This window comes from Muscardinus avellanarius, assembly GCF_963383645.1.
Source record: "Muscardinus avellanarius genome assembly, chromosome: 11".
Lineage (NCBI taxonomy): Eukaryota > Metazoa > Chordata > Mammalia > Rodentia > Gliridae > Muscardinus > Muscardinus avellanarius.
Window position 1 is genome coordinate 55075668 of NC_137797.1, and position 24269 is coordinate 55099936.

Sequence of the window (24269 nt, forward strand, 5' to 3'; positions counted from 1 at the left end):
AATGACCCACATCTTCAATTTAGTGTTTCTACAACCTATTTTTCCTACTCTTCACCATAAAGCTTTTTAACCATAATCAGAGAGATGGTCATATCTCCTGATAATTCTTATAGCAGAAGAACCTTGTGTGAGAGTGGAAAGCATTCTACACAGAGGATGCGTTTCTATCCTGAGTCAGGGGGCATAAGAGGAGGGACCTCTAGGACAATTCTTTTGGAGGACATGAATACCCCAAAATCCCACTTTATAGTGGGAATTGCTCATCAATTTGTTTCCTAACTTGGTTAATGTCTTCAGGCCTAAAAAAAAAAAAAAAAGAAAGAAAAATGATACACCTGACTTATCATGGAGGACTTAAGTGCAAAGGACATGTTTGAGGACATGTTTGACATGAAAGAGCATGATTGATTTTAAAAGAATGTATATATTGGTGCTGAATACTGAGTGCTAGCATGGAAACCTTCAGGAAATTTCTGGACTCTACCCAGTTGACTCCAGAAATAAAGACCAATCTGCCCTCTTTGTGACAACAGGACACAGTTGCTGTTTGCATCGCTGCTGTCACAGCACCCAAACACCCCTCCTTAGATCTTAGATGTCCTGCCTTCCCTAAGATGAGGCAAGACCAGTTTCCCCAGAACCTGCATGTGACCAGAAAAGATACACACATACAGAGAGAGAGAGAGAGAGAGAGAGAGAGAGAGAGAGAGAGAGAGAGAGAGAGGATAGAGGGAATATGAATGAGATTCAGCTCCCTGCCTTGCCTTTCTGGGCAAGACGCAACTAAAGTGGATGCTGGCCAGGTGGCCAGGTGTGGTGGCAAACACTTGTAATCCCAGCATTTAGGAGGCTGAGACCGGAGGATCACAGACAGCCTCAGCTACTTAGTGAGACCCTGTTTCAAAATAAAGAATAAAAAATAGGGCAGGGGGTGTAGCTTGGAGGTCAAATGCCCCTTGGTTCCATCCCCAGATCTGAAAAGAGAGAGAGAGAGGGGGATAGTGTGTGTGTGTGTGTGTGTGTGTGTGTGTGTGTGTGTGTGAGAGAGAGAGAGAGAGAGAGAGAGAAAATAGAGACTGTGTGTGTGTGTGTGTGTGTGTGTGTGTGTGTGTGTGTGTGTGTGTGTGATACTGGAGGTTGAACCCAGAGGCATTTTACCTCTGAGCTCCAATCTCAGCCCTATTTTATCTTTTTATTTTGAAAAAGGGCCTCACTAAATTGCCAAGGCTGGCTTTATTTATTATTATTTTGCAGCACTGGGAATGGAACCCAGGAGCATTCTACCATCAAGCTACACCCCCAGACCTATTTTTTTTTTAAACAGGGTCTCACTATGTTGCAAAGAGCTTCATTAAGTAGCTGAGGCTAACTTGAACCACGATCCTCCTGTCTCAGCCTCCAAAATGCTGGTATTACAAGTGTGTGCCACCATACCCGGCTGCTGAGGCTGGCTTTAAACCTGTGATGCTTCTGTCTCTGCCTCCCAAGTTCTGGGATCGCAGGTATGCAATGCCACATCCAGCCACATCACATCAGGTGTGAACCATCAACTCCAACCAACCTAGCAGGACTTGGTGAGCTTGAGCCTTGGCTTCCATGGAGGTATTAAAAGAAAAAAATCTGGTAATGGTTAATTGAGGGTTTTTGGGTTTTTTTTTTTTTTTGTACTACAGATTGAATGCAGGGGCATTCTACCTCTGAGCTAAATTCCTAACCACCTTTTTAAAATGTAATATTTTGAAACAAGGTCTAACTAAGTTGCTGAGATTGGCCTCAAACCTGTGATCTTCCTGCCTCAGCCTCCCAAAGTATTGGGATTACACCCTGCTATTCCAAGTGTGCTTTAAAGGATGTAGACTTGCCACCACCCATTCTATATCCATTCTCTTACCTTAAAATCCCATGAAGCTTTGCTCTGTGATATAAGTAGCAATGGTACGAGGGCTTACAGGATGGCCCTTAGGTTGATTTTTTTCAAAGAATCAGTCAAGTTTTAAAATAGTTCCCGAGAAGTTCTGGGCAAACCTAACTGTAGTAATATTTCTAAATAATTTAAGACTATGGAGAAAGAAAAAATAAGCATGTATTGTGCAGGCATGTACATGCCTATATTTATAGTAAATAAAGTTGGGGTTTTAAATAAAGTGACAAACAGAGTAGGGGAAATTTTAATTTATGCAATATTTATTTGTCTTAGAATCCCTTAGAGGAAGGAATAAACACATCTGGATATGTTAGAAGAAGAAAAGAAAGGGGGAAAATAGAAAAATCTGAGGAAAAAAGAATTTTTATATCTAAAATGTTTCTGAAAAAATAAAAAGGTTTTCTTGAGCAGGAAAAGGGAGGGGGAGGAGAATGGTTAATTAAACAATCAATCAAACAAACACACAGATTTTGCTTTCCCTGCAGGCTTTAACATGCTATTAAACATTGGGCTGGAGCCCAACCTCACCAGTCTGCCCCACATCAATTCACAGAATACATATCAGACTTGGGGTGGCAGCGGGAGGAGCTTGTGTCCTCAGGTAAGAGTGGCATGGTTGCTGGAAGGGAACAATCTGTGGCTCCCTACTCCTTCTTCCCCACCAGTCAGTCTTTCTAGCCCCTCACAAAGTTAATGCTCTGTGCACATCCTCACTTCAACCTAACATCTCTGATCAATTTCCATCTTTCAAAAATCCAATTTTAAGCAAATGGCTTCTTGCTTCCTTTCTCTTTTTGTATGGAAGACTGTTTAACTTGGCAGGAGACAAATGACAGGACCCCATGGGAAACACTGGAAATGGTCCTTAAGATCATCTCGTTGCTTCAGAAACATTAGTGGGAACGAATGTCTGGGATCAAAAAATCTGGAGGATAAACTGCATTGCAATTGAAAACTGATCATAAATGTGAAAACAATTAAGCATGGTGAGGGACACGATGCAAATAGCGAGGGGGTTTACTGCCTTCTGATGCTTCCACGGGATCCTGTAATTCAAAAACATCTTCATTTCCTAAGTAAAAATGTGAGAGTCTTTTGCCAAGAATACCAACTGCAACTCTTCAAAATTCTTTTCCTTAAATTCTATCCTCCTCAAATTCCACCATCTGGAAGTGAGTTTTGTTGGAAGAGCTAAAGTCACTAAGACATTTTGGGGCTACATCACCAGATTTGTTGAAAATACCTTTGCAGCGTGGGCTTCCTCCTGTGGGTGTTCTTCAGCCATGCCCTTGATAGCTTTTTTCTTAGAAAGCCATTTGCTCTGACTGCTCCAACAAACTCGACTGAGAGTGCAAATCTTCAGGCTAATCCACAGTCCAAGAGGCAGCTGCTTACCACCATTTTCACCAGGAGTCAAATGTCCACATCCCCTAATTTGTGCACACTCACCATGCTCTCCACTCCATTCCAACTTCTCTGTGTGCATGACAGTGACGCCAATATGATCCCAATAATCCCAGACCTTTCATTCTCTAATAAAAGTATGATGATTGGACTCACATAAACACAAATGATACATGTCCCCGCTACAGCCACATGACAGAGGTTAAGTTACTAACCTCCGGAAGCCTCCACTTTCTCCTGTCACATCAATATGATAGCAGTGATGCTTAATCTCTGGATCACTGGGAGGACTCATAACTAGTATTCAGTTGACTTTTACAGTCAGTCAAAACACCTTTGGCTTTTATTGCATTCCCTAATCTGCCTGCCGTCTACTTGCCACCATTAATGTGTTGGTACTTAACGATGCAGTCAGGATAAGATGAGCTGATGGCTGTCTTGGGGTTTTCATTATGCTGTGTCCTCATCTGAAAAGCACTCCTTCCTCCCTTCTTTATCTCCAAATCTTCCATGTGACCATAAGAGTCACTTCCTCCATGAGGTTTTCACCCACTCATAGATTCCCTTTCAACCACTGAATGCCAGTGCTCCCCTTTCCTCCAAGTTCCCATTGGGTGGCCTGATTAATACCATTTAGTAGTTAACAGAGACTATCATGTGTTATTTACATAGCCATAATGCTGAACCTACAGAAGAAACTAAATAAATATTTGTGACATATCAGTTCATTAAGAGGATCAGAAACCATAATGGCCTTACGCCACTCAGCATGGGAATGACAAGTATGCAACACAAATGTTGCCAAATACCCTTCCTCATTATTGACAGACATAAATGATTGAGTTCAGAGAGCACCCACTCATAGATTCCCTTTCAACACTATACTCGGGAAGCCATTACTAATCAATCCAAGATGGAATGTGCAATAAAACTGATTTGTCATGGCAGCTACAGTATACTGCTTCTATTTCAGATGAGGCAAATGAGGTCCATGTGGTTGACATGACTTATTCTATGCACAATAGCTTAATGGCAAAGCCAGAACTAAAACCTAACCCTGCTATTTCTCTGTTGATGTTCTTTTGATTTACTGCAGTTAAATGAAAAAAAAATCTTTTTATTCAGCTATATGAAGAAAAGATTAAGAAATTGTTGATTACAAAGAAGAATAAGCTTTTACCTTTTGTTTCTTTAGTTGTATGTAGATGACTCCAGAGGCAAAATGAATTAAAAAGTGAGTCACAGGATTTGAGCTCAATATAAAAGAAGTTCTAGTAATTAGAAATATACTCAAATAGAGCAGGGGCTCCCATGTGCTGGGCCCTTCAGGATGGCCAGAGTCCAAAGACAGGTTGGATGAACCACTTAAAATGTGAAAGAGGAGAGTCTACATTCGATGGGAATCGTTACAGCTTTGCTCTCTGTGTATTGACCCATTTCATCCTCACAACCCTGGGAAAAGGTGTAATGGCTTCATGCCCAGTTCCAAATGAGGAAAGATACTGAGCCTTGGGGCATCAAGGAGCTAGCTCAAGGTCACAATGCTATAAAGTAGTGGGACAGGGATTTGTGTTGACATCTGTGTGACCCCAAAGGCCATATTCTTACCCAGTGATAACAGGGATAACAGTGAGATTGCTGAGGTGGTTGATAAAAAGGGAGGAAGGACAAAGAAAATACTAGTACAAGAAAACAGAGATTTCAAAACTTTTTCTAAGAGCAGCCTCAGGAAGGGCAAGTAGCTGGTGGTGCCCTACATTCCCTACCCCTGAATCAGATCTGAACTCCTCCTAATCCAGAAATGGTGAGGAAAGCTTGGTCAGGATTTAAGAGAATGTGGGGTCTTATCATTCTCCTGTTGCAACAGCTAGATTTATGAGCATAGGCACAGAACAAAATTAAGCAGGTGTGAGGTCAAAGAATCAGAAAGCAAGAAGACAACTTTCTATCCTTCTGGTTGGCTCTGCATATGCAAGTGAGAAATTGTGGCCAGTGTGAAACCAGACGGGAGGGGGGTGGGGGCAGATCTGAGGTCTTGTGTTTTTCCCACACTCGTCCCCCTCCTCCCCAGCGACAACAACAACGTGGATGCCATTCATTTTGCTTAGTTGGACAAAAGGTATTGTTCACACTCTGAGCATTGGGCTGTTGAACAATAACTCTACACTCTTCATTTGTAAAACTATTTATAAACTCTTAAAGGTGTTAAGATGGTCAAGCTTTTGTATGGATATGATTAGTTACAGGGAATCACTGAAATGATAACTTGGTTTCATTTAGTAACTGGAGACTTTCTTGGAATTACTTCTAATTAGTTAGTTTGAGATAAAAAGGTCTGATGTCAAGCTATATTTTTCTATAAGATTTTATTTTTATCACAAGAAAAGAGCATAAGCCTTAAACATTTTAAGACATTGAGCTTTTATATGGATATAATTAATTATAGAAAATGACTAGAATGATAAATTAATTTCATTTAGTAACTTGAGACTGCCTTGAAATTTCTTCTAATTAGTTGTTTTGAGATAGAAAGGTCTGATGTCAAGTTGTATTTTCCTACCAAATTTTATTTTATTTTTTTATTATAAGAAAGAGCGAGCTGGGCATGGTGGCACACGCTTGTAATCCCAGCATTCGGGAGGCTGAGACTGGAGGATCATGGTTCATGGACAGCCTTAGCTACTACTTAGTGAGGCCCTCTGCAACCTAGTGAGACCCTGTTTCAAAATAAAGAATAAAAAATAGGGCAGGGGGTGTAGCTCGGGGGTCAAATGCCCATGGATTCCATCCCCACACAAGCAAAAAAAAAAAAAAAAAAAAAAAAAAAAGAGAATACTCCTTCAACTTTATTTTTAAGAGAAATAATCCAGGCATGGTGGTACATGCCTGTAATACCAGTAACTGGGAGACTGAGACAGGAGGATCACAGGTTTAAGACTAGCCTCAACAACCTAGCAAAGCTCTCTTTCAAAATTAAAAAATAAAGAGTTGGGGGTGTGTAACTCAGAGGTAGAATGGCATGGGTTCTATCCCTAGTACCATTACACATATAAACACACAAAAAAAGAAAGAAAGAAGTAAAAAATAAGCCATAGTCTCTCCATCCAAAAAGAGCCTTGTTAGTATTTTGGCATATTTTAATAAATTTGATTTCTTTGTAAATGAATCTGTAGCTCTACAAAGTTATAATTATATATTATATATTGTGTGTTATTTTGATTTACCTTTTCCACTTAATCTCATTTTATATACATTGTTCCATGTTATTTCATACTATTACTAAAGTTACTTAATAATGTCAAATAATTCACAATAAAATCTTCTGTGATCCATTAATCTGATGGCCAAATACAGAAGATAAAATAAAGGTACCAACATCTTTCATTTTTCCAGAAAAATCCAGTGCTGACTTTCTCATGAAAAAGGTCACTGTTTAAGGCACATTCTGAGATATCCTTTCTTGGGTCAATTATCTGAGCTGCACAGTAAAAATGGAACCCCTTCTAGAAGCTATTTTTCCTTCCAAAGATTTTTAAGACTAATACAACAAAGGCAGAAAGGGCCAGAATTGCAGACATCCCTAAAAGCACTGGGACTGTATACACACCAGGCAAAGAATCAGGAAAGTCCAGGTTCAGAGTGAAGTAAAGGATTTATTAATTTATTTATTTAATGGTACGGGGGGATGGATTGAATCCAGGGGCATCCTACCTCTGAGCTGTACCCTCAGGCCAGCGATTTCTTTTTTTTATTATTAAGCAGAGTCTCACTAAGTTTCTGAGGCTGGTCATGAACCTGTGATCCTCCTGTCTCTGCCTCCTAAGTGCTGGGATTACAAGCATGAGCCACCATGCCTGGTAATGAAGAATTCGTTTAAAAGAGAAGGAGGAAGGGATCCTAGATCAGCCAGTCCATGTTTGGTCAGGACTGTTGGGAACTGAGTGTCATTTCTATCTGATGGATAATCAGTGGTCTGAAAGAACTGAGTTGGTTTCATTCCAGTTTCTAGAAAACAGGTGTGTGCATTGCCAAATGAGAGTGGGATCTATGGCTAGAGTTGGCACTCATTACCATTTTTGCTGGAAGCTCATCAGAAAGGCAGAGAGTTCAGTGGCTATGGAAGGGGCTGATCTGCATTTGAAGAGGAGAAAACTGGGGCTTAGAGAAGACTGTAATCTCAGAATCACTCTTTAAGCGGAAGGTCAGCTTCTTCAATCAAGTCTGATTTAAACATTATGGGATGCTGGGCTGAGAGGAATGAATGGGAGGAGGAATCTCTGTGAAAGAAAGATCCTTGGGTCACACATTTCAGAGATCTAAGTCAAATCTTCCTCCATGACTACGGTGGCTATGGTGTGGGGTCTACCTGCCCACCACCACTGCCCAGTGCTCCCTCAGGTTCCAGGGAGGCCCCTGTTCCCTAGCAGGGAGGATTAGCAACTGAGCTCCAATCTGGGATCTGTCCTTGGTAGAACTGAGCTGCCTCACCCAAGTTACAGTCCCATCCCAGGACTAGACAGATACAGGGACACAAGCTCCCCACACCCTGCCTAACTGTGTGGCATCTCTGAAGGCCCATCCCAGCTTCAGCACTTCCCCATCACATCAGCAGCTCCACCTCTCCACCTGCCCAATTCTGCCTCCCCCTTTCCCTCCCTTGCATTATTGCTCCTGAGAACTCTCTCTAAAAATCTCCTGAAGACTAATCTCTGCCTTGGAGCTGGCTGATCTTCTTAGGACCTGCCTGAAGATATGAACCAAGAGAAAGAAAGTGGACCCACACCTGTGTTTGCACCAGGAGAGATGCTGGCTGGGTGCATCCCACTTGCCTCAGTTATAGCCATGGAAAGCGCTGGGAAGTGGGCAGAGCCTGGACCTGCCTCCCTTGCTCTCTCCCTCCCTCCCCTGATACCCATTTTGCTCAAGTTCCTGCTCTACTTGTTCCTCTCTCCCATCAAGAACCGGAACCTTTCTCTTCTATCTCCTTCTAACTCTGCTTCAGGAAAGGATTTGATGAACTCAGCCACCTGAGAGAAACTTAATAAAATCAGTGCACTGCCAATGGGATTTAAAATACACTGAAGCTTACTTAAAGATTAAACCAAAGGAAGATTATGTAAAACAAAATTCCACATGCATATTCATTCAATAAACCATATATTTGATCTACGGTACTCAGCACTGGCTGCAGTCTGGGTGGAGGAGGGATTATTTTAGGTTGGGGGTGGCCACCTCATCCCTTTAGAATTGATCCCTGTGAGTGACTCTTCTGATCCCTGAGACCTTCAGTGTGCCTCCATGTCCAGGTCCCACAAAAGTGCGCCAATTGTATGATAACTTTCAGGAACCACTAGCAACTGACGAATTTCCACATGGCAACAAAACAGACATCTATGGGTAGTTCTCCCTACTCCCCCAGGACTAAGTGAAAATCTAGAGTCTTGTCATATGGCACTCATTTCCCCAGAAAAACAAATAAGCAATCAGCTCCTCTTCCGCTCAAGTCAAAAGTACACTAAAAGCTTTTTCCAAGAGACTAGGAAATGGTCCAGAAGAGGCAGTCGCCTTCTAAATTCAGTCTCCCCTGATACTCAGCAAAGGTAATGGTTATGTACTTTTGGACAGGTTTAAGATAAAGGGCACACAGGAGAAATTCAGCAGGGGGATTTTGCTACAGGGTATCTACTCTGTCTGAATGAGTCTTTATGTCCACTGAGGACGAAATAAAGAAGATACTGCTTCCAACTTTTTCACATCTTAAAAATGAACACTGGGGTTGCTGCTCCGCTTGTCACAGATTCATATAAAAATTATGAAGCCACAGCCTCAGCGGGTTGAGCAAGGTACCAGAGACTCAAGGACCAAGGATTTCAATTGCAGTTATCTTGCTAGGAATCCCTGTATGAGTTGCTTCATCTTCCCCTAAACATCCGTTTTATTTTATTTTTTTATTTTTTTGTGGTATAATTTTTTCTTTTAACAATTTTTTATTGAACATAAATAGTACACATTTAAACGGAAGGCTGATCTTGATTAATGAGGGTCTACATCTGAACATGTATAAAATTATGAATATGACATGGTTAACTTGGATAACCATTGGTGGGAGGGGGGAAAGGAAAACGGGGGCGGGGGGGAGGGCACCAAATATAGTTTAAACCTCAGTTTTAAAAAAGGGGAAGAGGAAGCCGGGCGTGGTGGCTTATGCTTGTAACTTCAGTGCTTGGGAGGCTGAGACAGGAGGATCGTGCAGGTTCGAAGCCAGCCTCAGCTACTTAATGAGGCTCTCAGCAACTCAGTGAGACCCTGTTTCCAAATAAAATATAAAATAGGTCTGGTAGTGTAGCCCAGAGGTAGAAAGCCCCTGGGTTCCATTCCTGGCATCACAAAAAGGGGGTTAGTGGTTAATATAAGTTTATTTCACATCCTACTATCAAGTATAAATAAGTGCACACAGGGTTTTCATTAATAAGCCCCAAAGATGGCTGGGCATGGGGGTGCACACTTGTAATTCCGGCATTTGGGAGGTTGAGACAGGTGCATTACAGTTCAGACAGCCTTAGCTACTTAGTGATGCCTTTTACAACTTAGTGAGACCCTGTTTCAAAATAAAGAATAAAAAATAGGGCTGGGGATGTAGCTCAGAAATAGAATGCTCCTGAGTTCCATCCCCAGTACCGCAAGAAAATAATAAATAAATAAATAATAATAATAATAATAATAATAATAATAATAATAATAATGATAGTCCCCAAAGATACTACAAGCTTTCCCTTTGGCAATATAAACATAGCTTTTCAAACTTGGGAGACACATTTTCATTAATGAAAATGTAATATTTTTAATGCTTCAATGGGAGTTCTTATACACATATAAGGAAAACTATAGACAAAAAAAAGTATGAAGGATGGCTTACCTGTGACAGTGGAAGGGATTTTCAGGAGTAACTAAAGCTTGGGGTTTTATCATTTACCTTGAGATACTGCCGCAGATGACCGAGCACGGCTGAGTGTTGTGCAAGTAGTGAACAGCTTTGGATACTCCAATTAATATACTGATTCGAACTTGCCAGGAGAGTGGGGCCGTGTCACCCTACATGACAACAGTGGTTGGTTTGGTTGCACTTTCTGAGCACACGCACACTCTCTATGTGCTCACTACACAGAAGCATGGCAGAATAGAAGCAGATGAGGCGAGTGAGCCAATATTTTGGTTTGCTACAATCTATTTTTTAAACTTCAGATGTTTCCCTCTACTATACGTGCTGGGCCTCTCTATAGATAATGGAAATATCCAAGAATTTTTAATATTAGCTTAACCTAAACACAGCTAGCAGGCTGAGGATGGAGCTTAGTGGCAGAACATCATTGGCTTAGCATGCACAAGGCCCTGGGTTTGATTTCCAACACCAGAAAAACAGCAAAACCTAGCTAGTAAAGTAAGAGTGGTTAAAGTTCATTAAGCAAGTTTTTTTTTATTATTTGTGGCACACGAGCATGGATAAATGTGAATAATCTGCTTTTATTCTCATCCCAACTGAAGTTAACCTATTTGAAATAAACTTTTAAGCTTACCTTCAAAAACACCTAATAAGAAACCACAAGATCTACCCAACGTCCTTCTCTTTAAAGAATCCATATCACTTTTATGTCTGTCCTCTTTATTGAGTGATACTTTGCATAAAATTACACAAATTAAATTTATCTAGGAAATAAAGGTAATTGATATAAACTCACTCAGGCCATAGAATCAGCACAGAGTAAAGACCCAACAAATCTTTTGGCTACCATGTTACACAAAAGATCCCTTAGCGACATATTTATGTAGCCTTCTAAAAATAAGATATTAATTCATAGAGAAGTCCTCTCTACTTCCTTGGGAAGCTCATTCTGGCTTTTCTCCTCATGTGCACACAGCTGGCCTCACAGCTTCCTCAGAAGGCTGTGGCTTAGAAGGTACAGGACCAGGAAAAATATAGAGATTACTTACTACACACTGCAATCTGTCGAAAAGTGTTCCGTTTCTCATATATGGATAAACCAGACAAAAATTCTCAATCTCTGTAAATAATGCAGCCAACTCTAATATGTTCGGATGATGAAACCTTGAAACAAAAGATTTTTTAAATCATCAAATTGTTTATTCAAATAGGAAATAAGTAATACTCTGGTTTGGGGGTAGTAAGATGGAATGAGGACAGGACTAAAAGAAGCAGGTAAGTTTGGCCAAGGGAGAAGTAATTTTACTGAACATACACAGCACAGATTAACCTTCTAAATTGGTCTCAAGAGTTCTAACAAATATTAGTTACTCTTTTTAATTTATCGTGATTATGCAAATAAAAGAAAATAACCAAATACAATGAAGAATATTTAAGAAAGTAAAGAGTTCTTAAAATTTGAGATTTGGGGAACTTTATGAAAAATAGCACTATTTGATATTAACCTATATATTAAACACAATATGATTTGGTAAGTAAATAAATAAAGATAATACAACTGAAATTGTTTATTTGATTTGTTAAAGTATACAAGTATAAGAGAAATTAACCTATTCTTATATGGTCAACCAGTCGTTGACAAGGGAGTCAAAAATATAGGAGTACAAAAGACTATTTTTACTTACTAATCTCTTGAGCACTATTAGGTTGGTTACTGGGCTGGGCACCAGTTACACAACCAAAAAGAGACAGTAACATCCCCAAAGGCTTGTATTGTTATCCCAAATCCACAAAACTAATACAGTTTAATGTTGAAAATATATATCATTGATTTTAAATGACAGATTTCTATGTCAGTGTAGAATACATTTCTCAGGTACCTTTCCTCATAATCATCTATTTGCCTACTAACAAAAACTATTTCTTAAATGTATGTGTTATTGTTATAAAGACCAATGGAACCCAGGTAATCACTATAAAATGTAAGACATGTAAAGTTCCCACATATTATGAACTCTTTACTTCCGTATTTATTCACTAAACATCTACTATGTTCTAGACATATTTGGAGATATTAAAATAAATGAGGACTGTAAAAAAATTAAAAGCTCTTATTTATTTATTTACTTATTTACTTATTTACTTATTTACTTATTTACTTATTTATTTATTTATTTATTTATTTATTTATTTATTTATTGGTGGTAGTAGGGTTTCTGGAAACCCTTCTACCTCCAGGCTACACTCCTAGACCTATTTTGTATTTTTATTTGGAAACAGGGTCTCTTAAGCCAGCGCGGCGGGCTTTGAATCTGCGCAACCCTCCTGTCTCCGCCTCCCAAGCGCGGGGATTACAAGCGTGCGCCACCACGCCCGGTTTAAAAGCTCCTATTTATAAAGACCTTTATTTCTTTCTTTAATAGCAGAACTTTCCCATACACACATGCACATATATATGTGTATGTTTATATCTTACATATGTATAAAAATACCATATGTATATACAAACAATATGTATTATAGATTACATATATGCACATATAACACATATATAATTATATATACAGCTTCTAATTATTTTTATCCTTGTTACCTCAAGGAAGGAAGTATGTCTGTATGTCTATATGTCTGTGTGTTCAAACACATATATGCACAAACATATGGTGAGATTTTAACTTTTAAATGTCAAAAACTTCTATGATACAAACTTCTTACACCTATTATGATTCAGATTATATCTATAAAATGAAAAGCAAGGGACTGAAAAGAAACTGAGGAGGTCTCTTTAGCTACATAAACAGTTGATACCATTGACTGGCCTATTTTCCTTCAACTTAAAATAATTCAAAAAGAGAAATCTTTTGGAAGGCAGCAGAGAGCAGGCATCATATAGACACAGTCATGGCCTGGTGTTCTACTCTCTTGCCCACAGAAGTGACCCTTTGCTTCCTTTTAACATTACTGATGGAGTAGAAAAATGGTACTAGAAGTTGTCAAGGTATGGGACATGGGGATACTATGGATTAGACTTCTGTTGTGAGTCTATGGAATTGTTTCTAACTGTCCTTTTATGACACATCTTTTAATTAGTAGGATTTAAAATTGTACAGATATGAACATCAGCAGGTCTGATATCTTCTGAAATCAGTTCAGCAAGCCTTTCTGAGTGCCTCCTGCAGACAAAATGGTGGCAGTGGCCACGGTGTGGTGCAGCAGACACACTTGAACAGAAAACCTGAGCTTCAAGCTCTGGCCTTTTTATCATCTGTGTGAACTGGGCAAGTTACTTTATCTCTCTGAAACTGTAAGCAGGAATTAAGACATCTATTTTTCAAGACTATTATAAAAAGTAAAGCTAAAACACTTAGGTATTTATATCAGGTTCTTAAAATTATTGGCTTCTTTCCCTTACCTTGAGGTAAAAAGGAAAAAGAAAAACAAACAGAAGAAATTGATGACAGAAATTAAAGACGCAAGTAAACAGAAGAAATAGTATTGTTAAAATATGCACACAACCCAAAGTGATCTATAGATTCAATGTAATCCCTACCAAAATTCCAATGACTTCTCACTGAAAAATGATCCTAAAATTCATATGAACCATCAAAGAACCCAAATAGTCAAAACAAAGTTGAGAAAGAGAAAAAAGCTGACAGCACTTTCTCTCTGAATTTAAATTCTATTACAAAGCTGTGGTAATCAAAACATTATATACCAGCATGAAAACAGAGACAGAGGCCAACAGAATAGAGTCTAGAATAACCTATTTTTATAAGGTCAACCGGTCATTGACAAGGGGGTCAAAAATACACAAGGAAAAAGAAAAGTCTCCCCAATAAATGGTGTTGGAAAAACTGGGTATCTCGAGTAAAACAATGCAGTTAGACTTGTCTTAAATCAGATACAAAATTTAACTCAAAATGTACTGAAGACTCAAAGCGTAAGGTCCGAGGGGGGAAAAAAGAAAACATTGGTCTTGGTAATTATTTTTATTACTTTTTGGACATGATGTCAAAAGCACAGGTTTTCTTGTTGTAATATTATTGTTGAATAATGAGACATTAGAAAAATATTTATAAAGACCTCAAAATGAGAACAGTACGGGACAGTATAGAATAGAACATGAAAGTAAGCAAAGTGGGAGACATGTTTATGCTACTTTTGTATAAAAGGAGAAAATAAGAAAATGAAATATGTGTTTACACAAAATATCTCTGAGATTATAAGAAACTGATAACACTGATGCACTGGAAAAAGTCATCTGGGTGGTGGGGAAAAATCTTTTCTTGGTTTACCCTTTTGCACTTTTGGAATTCTGAAATGTCAGAATCTTACTCTCATTAGCAAATAAGTAAAACTTAAATGTGAAACCTATTATTGCAATTTTGGGTTCAATTTTTATTGGCTAAATAATAGTTATCATGTTTTTATGATTAACCTCTAATAGTCTGGTTTCTGGTCCTGTGTATAAAAGGAATGGAACCCAGTTTAATGCCTTCTTTCTCCACCTTCCTCTTTAGCAACTTCTCAAATTTTACATTTCTGTTCAGAAAACATCTGAAATGAATATTTTCTATTTGAAAAGGATGATGAGTAAACTTTACTGGATTAGAGGCCTTCAAGGAGGAGGACTGCACAGCTGCAAATATAAATATATATGAAAATAAAGCCATTTTAATTTGGCTCCAAGGACTCTCAGATTCATGAATGAATTCCCAGAAAATGATATGCACATCAAAAGCACTTGATTTCTTTGTCTACAACTCTCTTCCTAAAGAGAGTTTTACTGATGAAACAGTTTCTAGACTGGAATGTCTCTAAGGAAGGGAAAAGGGTAAAATGTACACAATTCTAACATTTTAAGAATTATTATTCAGGCATGGTAGTCCCACATGATTTAACCCATTTCCTTGTGACGGCTTCTTGTTAAAATATGTTCATGTGAATTATGTAAATGATTAATTTTAAAATGTACTTTAAGGAATATACTAAGGCAGATGTCAAAAAATTACCCACTGTTCTAATATCCGACCCACATAAATTGAATGCCAACCATGCCAAACAGTGTGCTGTAAAATCAAATAGGAACAGAGATGAAACCCACATACAAAGTGTGGGGGGGGGGGGTTCCAGACAAAATATACTCACAGCAGCAAAACTTCAAGTTCAGATAAAAATCTCTTCCAATGTTTCTTATATTGCATTTTCTTCTCCTAAATAACACCCAGAAAAGATACAAGAAAAATTAAGAACTTAAAGGACCTCTACTGGAGGGATTCTGAACTTAAGGTCTACAGTTTCCCTGAAATTAGATTAATTTTTGGTATAAATGCACTGGAGCATTGTTCCAGGGGAGGACTCTTATTAGTTTTCATCAGATTCTCAAGAATCCATTAATCCCCCCAAAAATTAGAATCATTGCTCTTGAATTAAAACTTTTTTTGTGTGCTATGTCATGTTGCCAAATTTTATATCTAATCTCTTTCACCACATTTACACCTATCTACATCCATTTAAAAATATTATTAATTTGAGGCAAATCCATGACAGAAACTCCTCACTTGATCTCACTTGGGTAAATTTTTGGCATCTCCTTTAGTATACTCCTTAAAGTACATTTTAAAATCCATCATTTAGCCGGGTGTGGTGGCGCACGTTTGTAATCCCCGCGCTTGGGAGGCTGAGACAGGAGGATCACGCAGGTTCGAAGCCAGACTCAGCTACTTAGGCTCTCAGCAACTTAGCGAGACCCTGTCTCCAAATAAAATATAAAATAGGTCTGGAAGTATAGCCTGGAGGTAGAAAGCCTCTGGGTTCCACCCCCAGTACCACACGAAAAAATTAAAATCGATCATTTACAATAATGATAAATACACAAACGATTAATAAAAATCCAATTTATGGTACCTGTATTCTCTTGAAAATTTCTACTAATTTGCAATTTGTGGTTTGACTCATTTGGATATGTCAATTCAAGTTTACTTCTGCACTGATTTTGAAAAGATGAGCCTACTAAACAAATGAAAGCATGACTTCTTACTATAAAGAAGCTTCAGAAGCCAACCCAGAGCCCTGTACAAGAATACTGAACACACTAATAGATTGAATAAGATTGTACCCAGCACCTGCTCTGAACCTGGTACTGTTTCTGCTGCCTTCAAACATGTTATGTGCTTACATGTACCTCGATGTTGAGTTCCTAAATGTTACCAGAAAAGAGTTAAATTAAGTACGATCCTAGGTCACATCAACTGTAAGGTTCTTATCTGCAAATTGCTAAAGAGGGAAGGATTTTAGAGCACTGTCCTCAAAAATAGAGAGAAATCCAACAGAAATTCCAGAAGCTATTGCCCAAGTTATAGCAGAAACAATAAACCAGGCTAACAAATAATTGCCAAGAACTACATTGTCAGAATTTACATGTTAAAAGTCAAATTGTAGAACTGGCCTGGGTAGCAGCTAGATTGGTTTTCAGGCCTATCCCTATCATTTGCTATTTTTTACTTTTTGTTCAGTTACTTAGTCCCCTTGAAGTCATGGTCTTCTCAGTCTAAAAAATGAAAGGGTTAGTTCTTGTGGTTGTGCTAATCTAGTACTCACACCTTATACTTAAAGTGTGTTTTATGCCCATAACACTTTAGCTACACTGGGAGCTGCTGAGAAATGCTGCCTACCCTGCAGGGCTCCTGCTCAGAACTGCTGAAGCAGAATCAGAATTGTAAAATGTTTCCCAGGTGACAGGATACACACTGAAGTTCAATGCACAAATGTAAAAGGTACAATTCCAGCCAGGCCCACTAAGAAAAGTAACTGAAGGCAATGCCCCAGTGTTACAAAATTAGGTTTCTTTAAAAAAAGAAAGTTCAGCCGGGCATGGTGGCGCACGCTTATAATCCCAGCATTCAGGAGGCTGAGACTGGAGGATCACGGTTCGTGGACAGCCTCAGCTACTTAGTGAGGCCCTCTGCAACTCAGTGAGACCCGGTTTCAAAATAAAGAATAAAATAGGGTAGGGGGTGTAGCTCAGAGGTCGAATGCCCCTAGGTTTCATTCCCAGAACTGCAAAAAAAAAAAAAAAAAAGAAAAAAAGAAAAAAAAAAGAAAAGAAAGTTCTGTAGCTAAGTCTTCATGAAGTGATCTCATTTTTCCTGGTAGGTGTGTGTGAGCTTACATGTGTGTGTCTGCCTAGCTATGTGTTGGACTGGAAGAGGAGGTGGAGATAAAAGCATGTTACCGTCTTAAGAGGTACTTAAATGTAGGTTGGGCCTGGGGGCAGGAGAACTTTATACAGTCCTTGTTAGTCTCTAGGTCTTTTGATTCCTAGTGATTAGCAACAAAATTCTTGAAAAGAGCGTGCATGCTTCATTCAATTCAAACACCTAAATGCTCAGATGCCCAGTCCATAGATGGAGTTTAATAAATGTTTCTTGACCTTTAAACTAATGGTGAAGAACAAGCAGTTCATCTCTTCCGTGTTGTCTGCGAAAGTAACTATCAGCCGTGACTCTGAAGTTTGATTGCTAATCCCCTGTGCTTTACTGGCCACAGTCACTCAGCTGCCTTCTGACCTCCCACCCTGATCACTGGCTTCTCGCTCCTATTCCACGTCTCTGCTTTACCGCCATCCTCAAGTATGATAGAAGACAATGGACGAAGTAGCACTGAGTGCCTGTCTACAGTCCAGCCAAGAAGGTGTCGGAAAAAGACACTAAGTAAAGTGGCACAACCGGATCCCTTTAACAAAATCCCACAGGCCCAAGAAGACTTTCCAGAAGTCTTTCTCATGCAATACCTAATCCCTCTAGGGATAGAAAGGCTCTGCATGTTTTGTCCACACCCTGGCAAGATAAGTATTCATTTCTCAGTCATTTCTCCAGGCCCCTGAGGTCATACATCTTATGTCCACTTATGACATCTAATTTCAAATATACTCCCTTTTATTACTGATGAAAAATGACACATGTAAATATGAAATATGAGCAAATAAATGGATTCGGTACCCCACTGTGATAGTAATTCTTGTCATACCTGTTTAAATAATTTAATGGCATATGTTCGGTTTTGAATCTCCATTTTGTATACCTCGAAAATCTCCCCTTCTCCGATTAGGAAATCTTTGTGGAAATTGTTGGTTCCTTCCATGATGTTTTGAAAGCTGATGGAGGATTTAAGCAATATTCCTTAGGTAGAAAAGTAGGGAGAATATAAGCCATCTTCTCTCTTTCTTCTCTCTCTCTCTCTCTCTCTCTCTCTCTCTCTCTCTCTCTATATATATATATATATATATATACACACATACACACACACACACACACACACACACACACACACACACACTTATTTATTTTTGCAGTACTGGAGTTTGAACCCAGGGGGCATTCTACCTCCAAACTATGCCCAAGCCTATTTAATATTGATTTTGAAACAGGGTCTCCCTAGATTAATGAGTCTCACTACTTGCTGAGGCTGTGCTTGAGCTTGTCTCAGCCTCCCAAGTACTGGGATTACAAGCACGCACCACCATGCCCGGCCACCCTCTATCTATCTATCTCTATCTCTATCTCTCTCGGCACTGGGTATGAACCAGGGACATTCTACCTCTGAGCTACACCCCCAGCTCTGTTTTTTATTCTTTATTTTGAAACAGGGTCTCACTAAGTTGCAAAGGGCCTAAGTAGCTGAGGCTGTCCGCAAACCACAATCCTCCTGTCTTAGTCTCCCAAATGCTAGGATTATAAGTGTGCACCACCATGCCGGCTACCTTTTCTCTTTTTAAGAATCGATGTTGCCAGGCCTGGTGGCGCACACTTGTAATCCCCGCACTTGGAGGCGGAGACAGGAGTATCGTTCAGGTTCGAAGCCAGCTTCTCTGGCTTAAGAGACCCTGTTTCCAAATAAAATATAAAATAGGTGTGGGAGTGGAGGTCGGAGCCCAGAGGTAGAAGGGTTCCATCCCCAGTACCACCACCACCAACAACAAAAAAGAATCGATGTTACCATTATAACCAGGATTTCCATACTGGAGACACATCAGAGTCCACAGGAAGGCCCAGGAACTCAGACTAAAGCCTACCAGGTACTAACTGCACATGTACTTAGCTAAATCTGCCTCTCACCATTTCATAGAACCAATGGCTGTCGAGATCCTTCAACACTCCTATTGTTATTTTACCACCTCTCCAAAGAGATTGGCCAAAAAGCTCAGTTGGGGAAACTTTTCTGAAATGCTGTTTCCATGTCATTAGGTCAATGTATTAGACATGACCCATTTTGAACCTAAAAACACTGAAAACTTTGTAGGAAGAACTCTTGATAGGACCAAACACTATTCTCCAAGTATGACTGATGGAGACACTCTTGATGAGTAACTTACTTCCTCAGAGCAAACTAGGAAGAGGCTTCCACTTTCTTAAAAGTCACCCAGAGTGGACATTAGGAGAAAACATTTCGAAATAATCAAATATAATTTTTAAAAGCTTAGCTAAATCCTTTAGAACCCCAATTCTACCTATATTTCCACTGCTAATACAAAATACTCTCTAAAGACAATTATAGTGTGGTTTAGGTCTTATTGCTAAAGAACTAAAATGTTATCTAACTTTTCTCATTCTCTTTTCAACCAGAGAAGCATCAGATCGAGTAGCAAAGACTAGATAATGCAGCCCTAAGCAGTCTTTAAATTTTATCAGAATGATTCTCAGGTGGGACTAAATTAGTCTCCCTACAAATAAAGTAGAAAGGTTAAAATGGGAAGTAACTGGATTTCATACTGACCTTCAGCATTGCTTTGGAATCATCTGGAAAGATCTTTTTTGCAGTTCCTAGGAACATTTCTAAAGCTATATAAAACTCAACATAAGTCTTTAAATGTTTTCTTATACTACATAAAAATGGCAATTTTTTTCTTTTTTCTTTCTTTTTTTTTTTTTTTTTTTTTGGTGGTACTGGGGTTCCTGGAAACCCTTCTACCTCCGGGATACACTCTCAGACCTATTTTACATTTTTATTTGGAAACAGCGTTTCTTAAGCCAGCGAGGCTGGCTTCGAACCTTCACGATCCTCCTGTCTCCACCTCCCAAGCGCAAGGATTACAAGCCTGCGCCACCATGCCCGGCTTAAAAAAAATGGCAAATTTTACTAACAAAGAAAAGTCCATCTATTAGAAGAGACCACAGTTATGTTTTTCATTAGCCAATGAATTCTTAACAATATATCTTCTTTCTGAACTATACAAATCAATTAAAATTGAAAATATTTCAATGTCTTCGAAAGTTTTAAATTAAATCTGAGTATAAACAATTACAGTGGTTATTGGGTCTTTTTCTCTCTAAATTTACTTACACAAAAGCATGATTTAAAGAAAAGTTGTTGAGTTTTTGTATGTGTGTTTGTATTTAGTTTTGTTTTTTACCTTTTTCATTATGTTCAGGAATAAGGACATTATCCACTGTGACACTGGCTGGTCCCTAAAAGAAGAAATACATACTAAATCCGATTTAATAAGTTCAGAAAGAACAAATCCTCAACAGAAACCCAAAGTTCCCTATGAGATTATAGAATGGAATCTAATTTAGAAGGAAGCTAGTATGAAACAGTTATATTAATTTATTCAGTAGTAGTCATTGCCAAATATATTGAAAGCTTCCACATCAACTGTAAAATCCCAGGAGTCAATGCCATAGTTTCAGGGGTTTTTTGGTTTTTTTTTTTTTTTTTTTTTTTTTTTTTTGCAGTACTGGGGATGAACCCCAGGGGCATTCTACCTCCAAGCTACACTCCCAGCCCTATTTTTTATTTTTTATTTTTTTAAACAGAGCCTCACTAAGTTGCGGAGGGCCTCACTAAGTATCTGAGGCTGGTGGCGAACTACAATCCTCTGGTCTCAGCCTCCTGAATGCTGGGATTACAAGCATGCGCCACCATGCCCGACAATTATAGTTGATTTTAAATGACTTCTAATGCTACAAAATGATTACTGCTGATTTGTTCTAATTAAAAACTGGCAGCAGCATGCAAAACACCAAACTAGAAAAGTAAAATTAAAAGCTGAGTTAAGACAAATGCATAACTCGTAGCACTCTTAGGGGTTCTGAGTTTTAGCCTTAACCAACTGCAGAGAGGGGAACTCTTACTCTTTAAATATTTACAAATCTCTAATTTCCTGAATCTTCAGCTACATATTAGATAATGAGAACTGAGGCATTTCTGGCTCTTAAAAAGTGCCTGCACGTCTGATATTTTTCTGCAGAGAATTTCATTCCTTGTGCTTAATTACATATGCAGTGGGGTTCCAGGGTCCTTTTTCCATGCACACACGCTCCACCTTGGATGACATGTTGGGAAATCCATGCTCCTCGTGACTCTGCTCTAAAGGGTTCAAGCCTGCTCCTGAAAGAGAAATAAAGGGAGCTGGATACATTTTTGTATCCAGAAATATTTAGGTCCCTAATGTAACTATTTTTCTTTCTGAGACAGTGATAATAACTCTTTTGCTAGTAATGTACATTTCTGAAGTTCAGTTTCATCCAAATGGAATGATTACACATTCACACATGTAAAGTAGCTTTCTAATGATCAAATACTACATAGGTATACTTTTGTTCACTTAAAACATGAATATCCATTTATATTAAAATATTAAAATACATTAAATATTAAATTTTTATTTAAATTTTTAAAATTTAAATTTAAAATGTTTAAATTTAAAATGTTTAAAAATTTAAATTTAAATTTAAAATGTTTAAAAATTAAATTTTTAAACATTAAAATATTAAATACAAAGTACAAAATTGAAAGGAAAAATGTAACATTGTTACCAGCTTTTTGTATATAGATTACATTTTCACAAGCATAAGATTATATCTTCAGAGATTTGTTTTTATACTATTTTGTGTTAGAAGGTATTCAAGGTCATTATATGAGTGTGGTGTGTGTGTGTGTGTGTGTGTGTGTGTGTGATATCAACCACCAATATTCACCACCCCTTCCCACACATACACTATAATTTTGGTCTTTTATAGTTTTTTTCTAAACCAACACAGTCTATGTAGCTTCCTAAAAAAGATTAAAACCCTACTCCAGTTTACTGTCATTTTTAACATTTTAGTTCTAGTTTGATTAGAGAAATTTTTTATTTCATTTTCTAGTTGTTTTGTTTTGTTTTGTTTTGGTGGTACTGGGGATGGAACCCTTCTACCTCTGGGCTACACTCTCAGACCTATTTTTTATATTTTATTTGGAAACAGGGTCTCTTAAGCCAGCGAGGCTGTCTTCGAAACTGTGTGATCCTCCTGTCTCTGCCTCCCAAGTGCAGGGATTACAAGTGTGCGCCACCACGCCCGGCTCTACTTTTTCTTAAATTATGTTCTAGTGTTTTTATATTATATTGCTTAGAAAACTAGCAACCAAATATAATCAATAACAACCTGCTCTGAATAACACTATAAGCCTACTAATCCTAATAGACATCTATAGAACATTCCATCCCCAAACAGAACACATACACACTTTTTCAGTGCAGAGTGAACATTCTCCAGAATAGACTATACATTGAAAACTTAAATAGAACTCAGTAAATTTGAAAGGTTTCAAATTATACAAAGTATATTTTCTGACTACAAGCAAATTAAAGAATAAAGCCACATAAGGAAAACTTAAGAAATTCACAAATATGCAGAAATTGAGCAATAAATTAATAAATAATAAATGATTCAAAGAAAAAAATCACACAGTAACTTAGAAAATACTTTGAGATGAGTGAAAATGAAAACATAACACACCAAAATATATGGCATCCAGCACAAGCAGCATTTAGAGGAAAATTAATAGCTGCAAATGCTTATCTTAAGAAGAAATAGCTCAAATCAATAAACTACATTTTTACCTTAAGAAAACAAAAAGGGGGGGGGATAAACTAAAATGCTAAAATGCTGAAGCAAGTGGAAGAAAGGAAACAACCAAAACCAGACTGGATATAAATAAATAAGAGAATAAGAAACAAAAGAGAAAAATTGATAAAAGCAAAGTTGGCTCTTTTAAAAATCAACTCTACATAGACAATCCTTTAGCTAGAAGGAGAGGAGACTTAAATTGCTAAAAATAAGAATGCAAGAGGAGGCATCACTCCTGACCTTATTGAAGTAACAAGAATTATAAGGGAATCCCAGCATGGTGCAAATCAGTCCCAGGACTTGGGAGGCCAAGACAGGAGGATAGCAGATTCTTGTCCAGCCTCAGCAACTTAGTGATAGTGAGGTCCTCTGCAACCTAGTGAGACCTTGTTTCAAAATAAAAAAAATAAAATAGGGCTGGGAGTGTAGCTCAGAGGTAGAGTGCCTCTGGGTTCAATCCCAGTACCCCCGCACATGCAGAACTATAAAGAATACTACGAACACTTGTATCCCCCTGAAATTAGGTAATTTAAGTAACATAGACCAATTCCTAGAAAGACAAAAACTACTGAAACTAACTCAAGATGAAATAAACAATTTGAATGGACCAATACAAGTGAAGCTATTTAATATTTTAAAACTTCCCACAGAGAAAGGCCCAGGCTCAAATGACTCCACTGCTTAATTCTAACAAATTCCTAAAGTTTAACACAAAATCCTCAAAAACAGAAGAGGATAGAACAACTCCCCAAGTCATTCAATGACGCCAGTATTATTCTGATAACCATGCCAGACAAAGATAGCATGAGAAAAGTACAGACCAATATCTAATACCCTATCATGATAAAAACAAAACACAGCAACATCACAGGGACAGAAAGTAACTTCCTCAATTTGATGAAGGGCATCTGTGAAACACTCACAGTCAACATCATGCTCCATGATAAAACACTGACTGTTTTCTCCTTAAGATCAGGATCAAGATAGGGATGTCTAGTCTTGCCACTTCTCGTATTAGATTCCAGGTTTTAGCCAGAAAAAGAGATAAAAGAAATTAAAACATCCTGAGTTGCGTATTACTGTGAAGAACAAAATTTGAAGTTTGTGGCCT

General features: G+C 38.3%; 1 protein-coding gene across 1 annotated transcript in view; it reads right to left on the reverse strand.

Moving 5' to 3' along the window:
- IRAK3 (interleukin 1 receptor associated kinase 3) overlaps positions 1–24269 on the reverse strand; it is a gene marked incomplete at its 3' end in the record, with an annotated part of 52267 nt that overhangs the window by 7329 nt on the left and 20669 nt on the right. The window contains exons 3-8 of the mRNA XM_080704836.1: positions 21592–21656; positions 20680–20734; positions 18297–18448; positions 15417–15481; positions 11318–11432; positions 10302–10420 (exon numbers count right to left, since the gene is read on the reverse strand). Of these exons, the coding sequence (XP_080560962.1) occupies positions 10302–10420; positions 11318–11432; positions 15417–15481; positions 18297–18448; positions 20680–20734; positions 21592–21656 (571 nt within the window). The remainder of the gene's footprint in view (positions 1–10301; positions 10421–11317; positions 11433–15416; positions 15482–18296; positions 18449–20679; positions 20735–21591; positions 21657–24269) is intronic.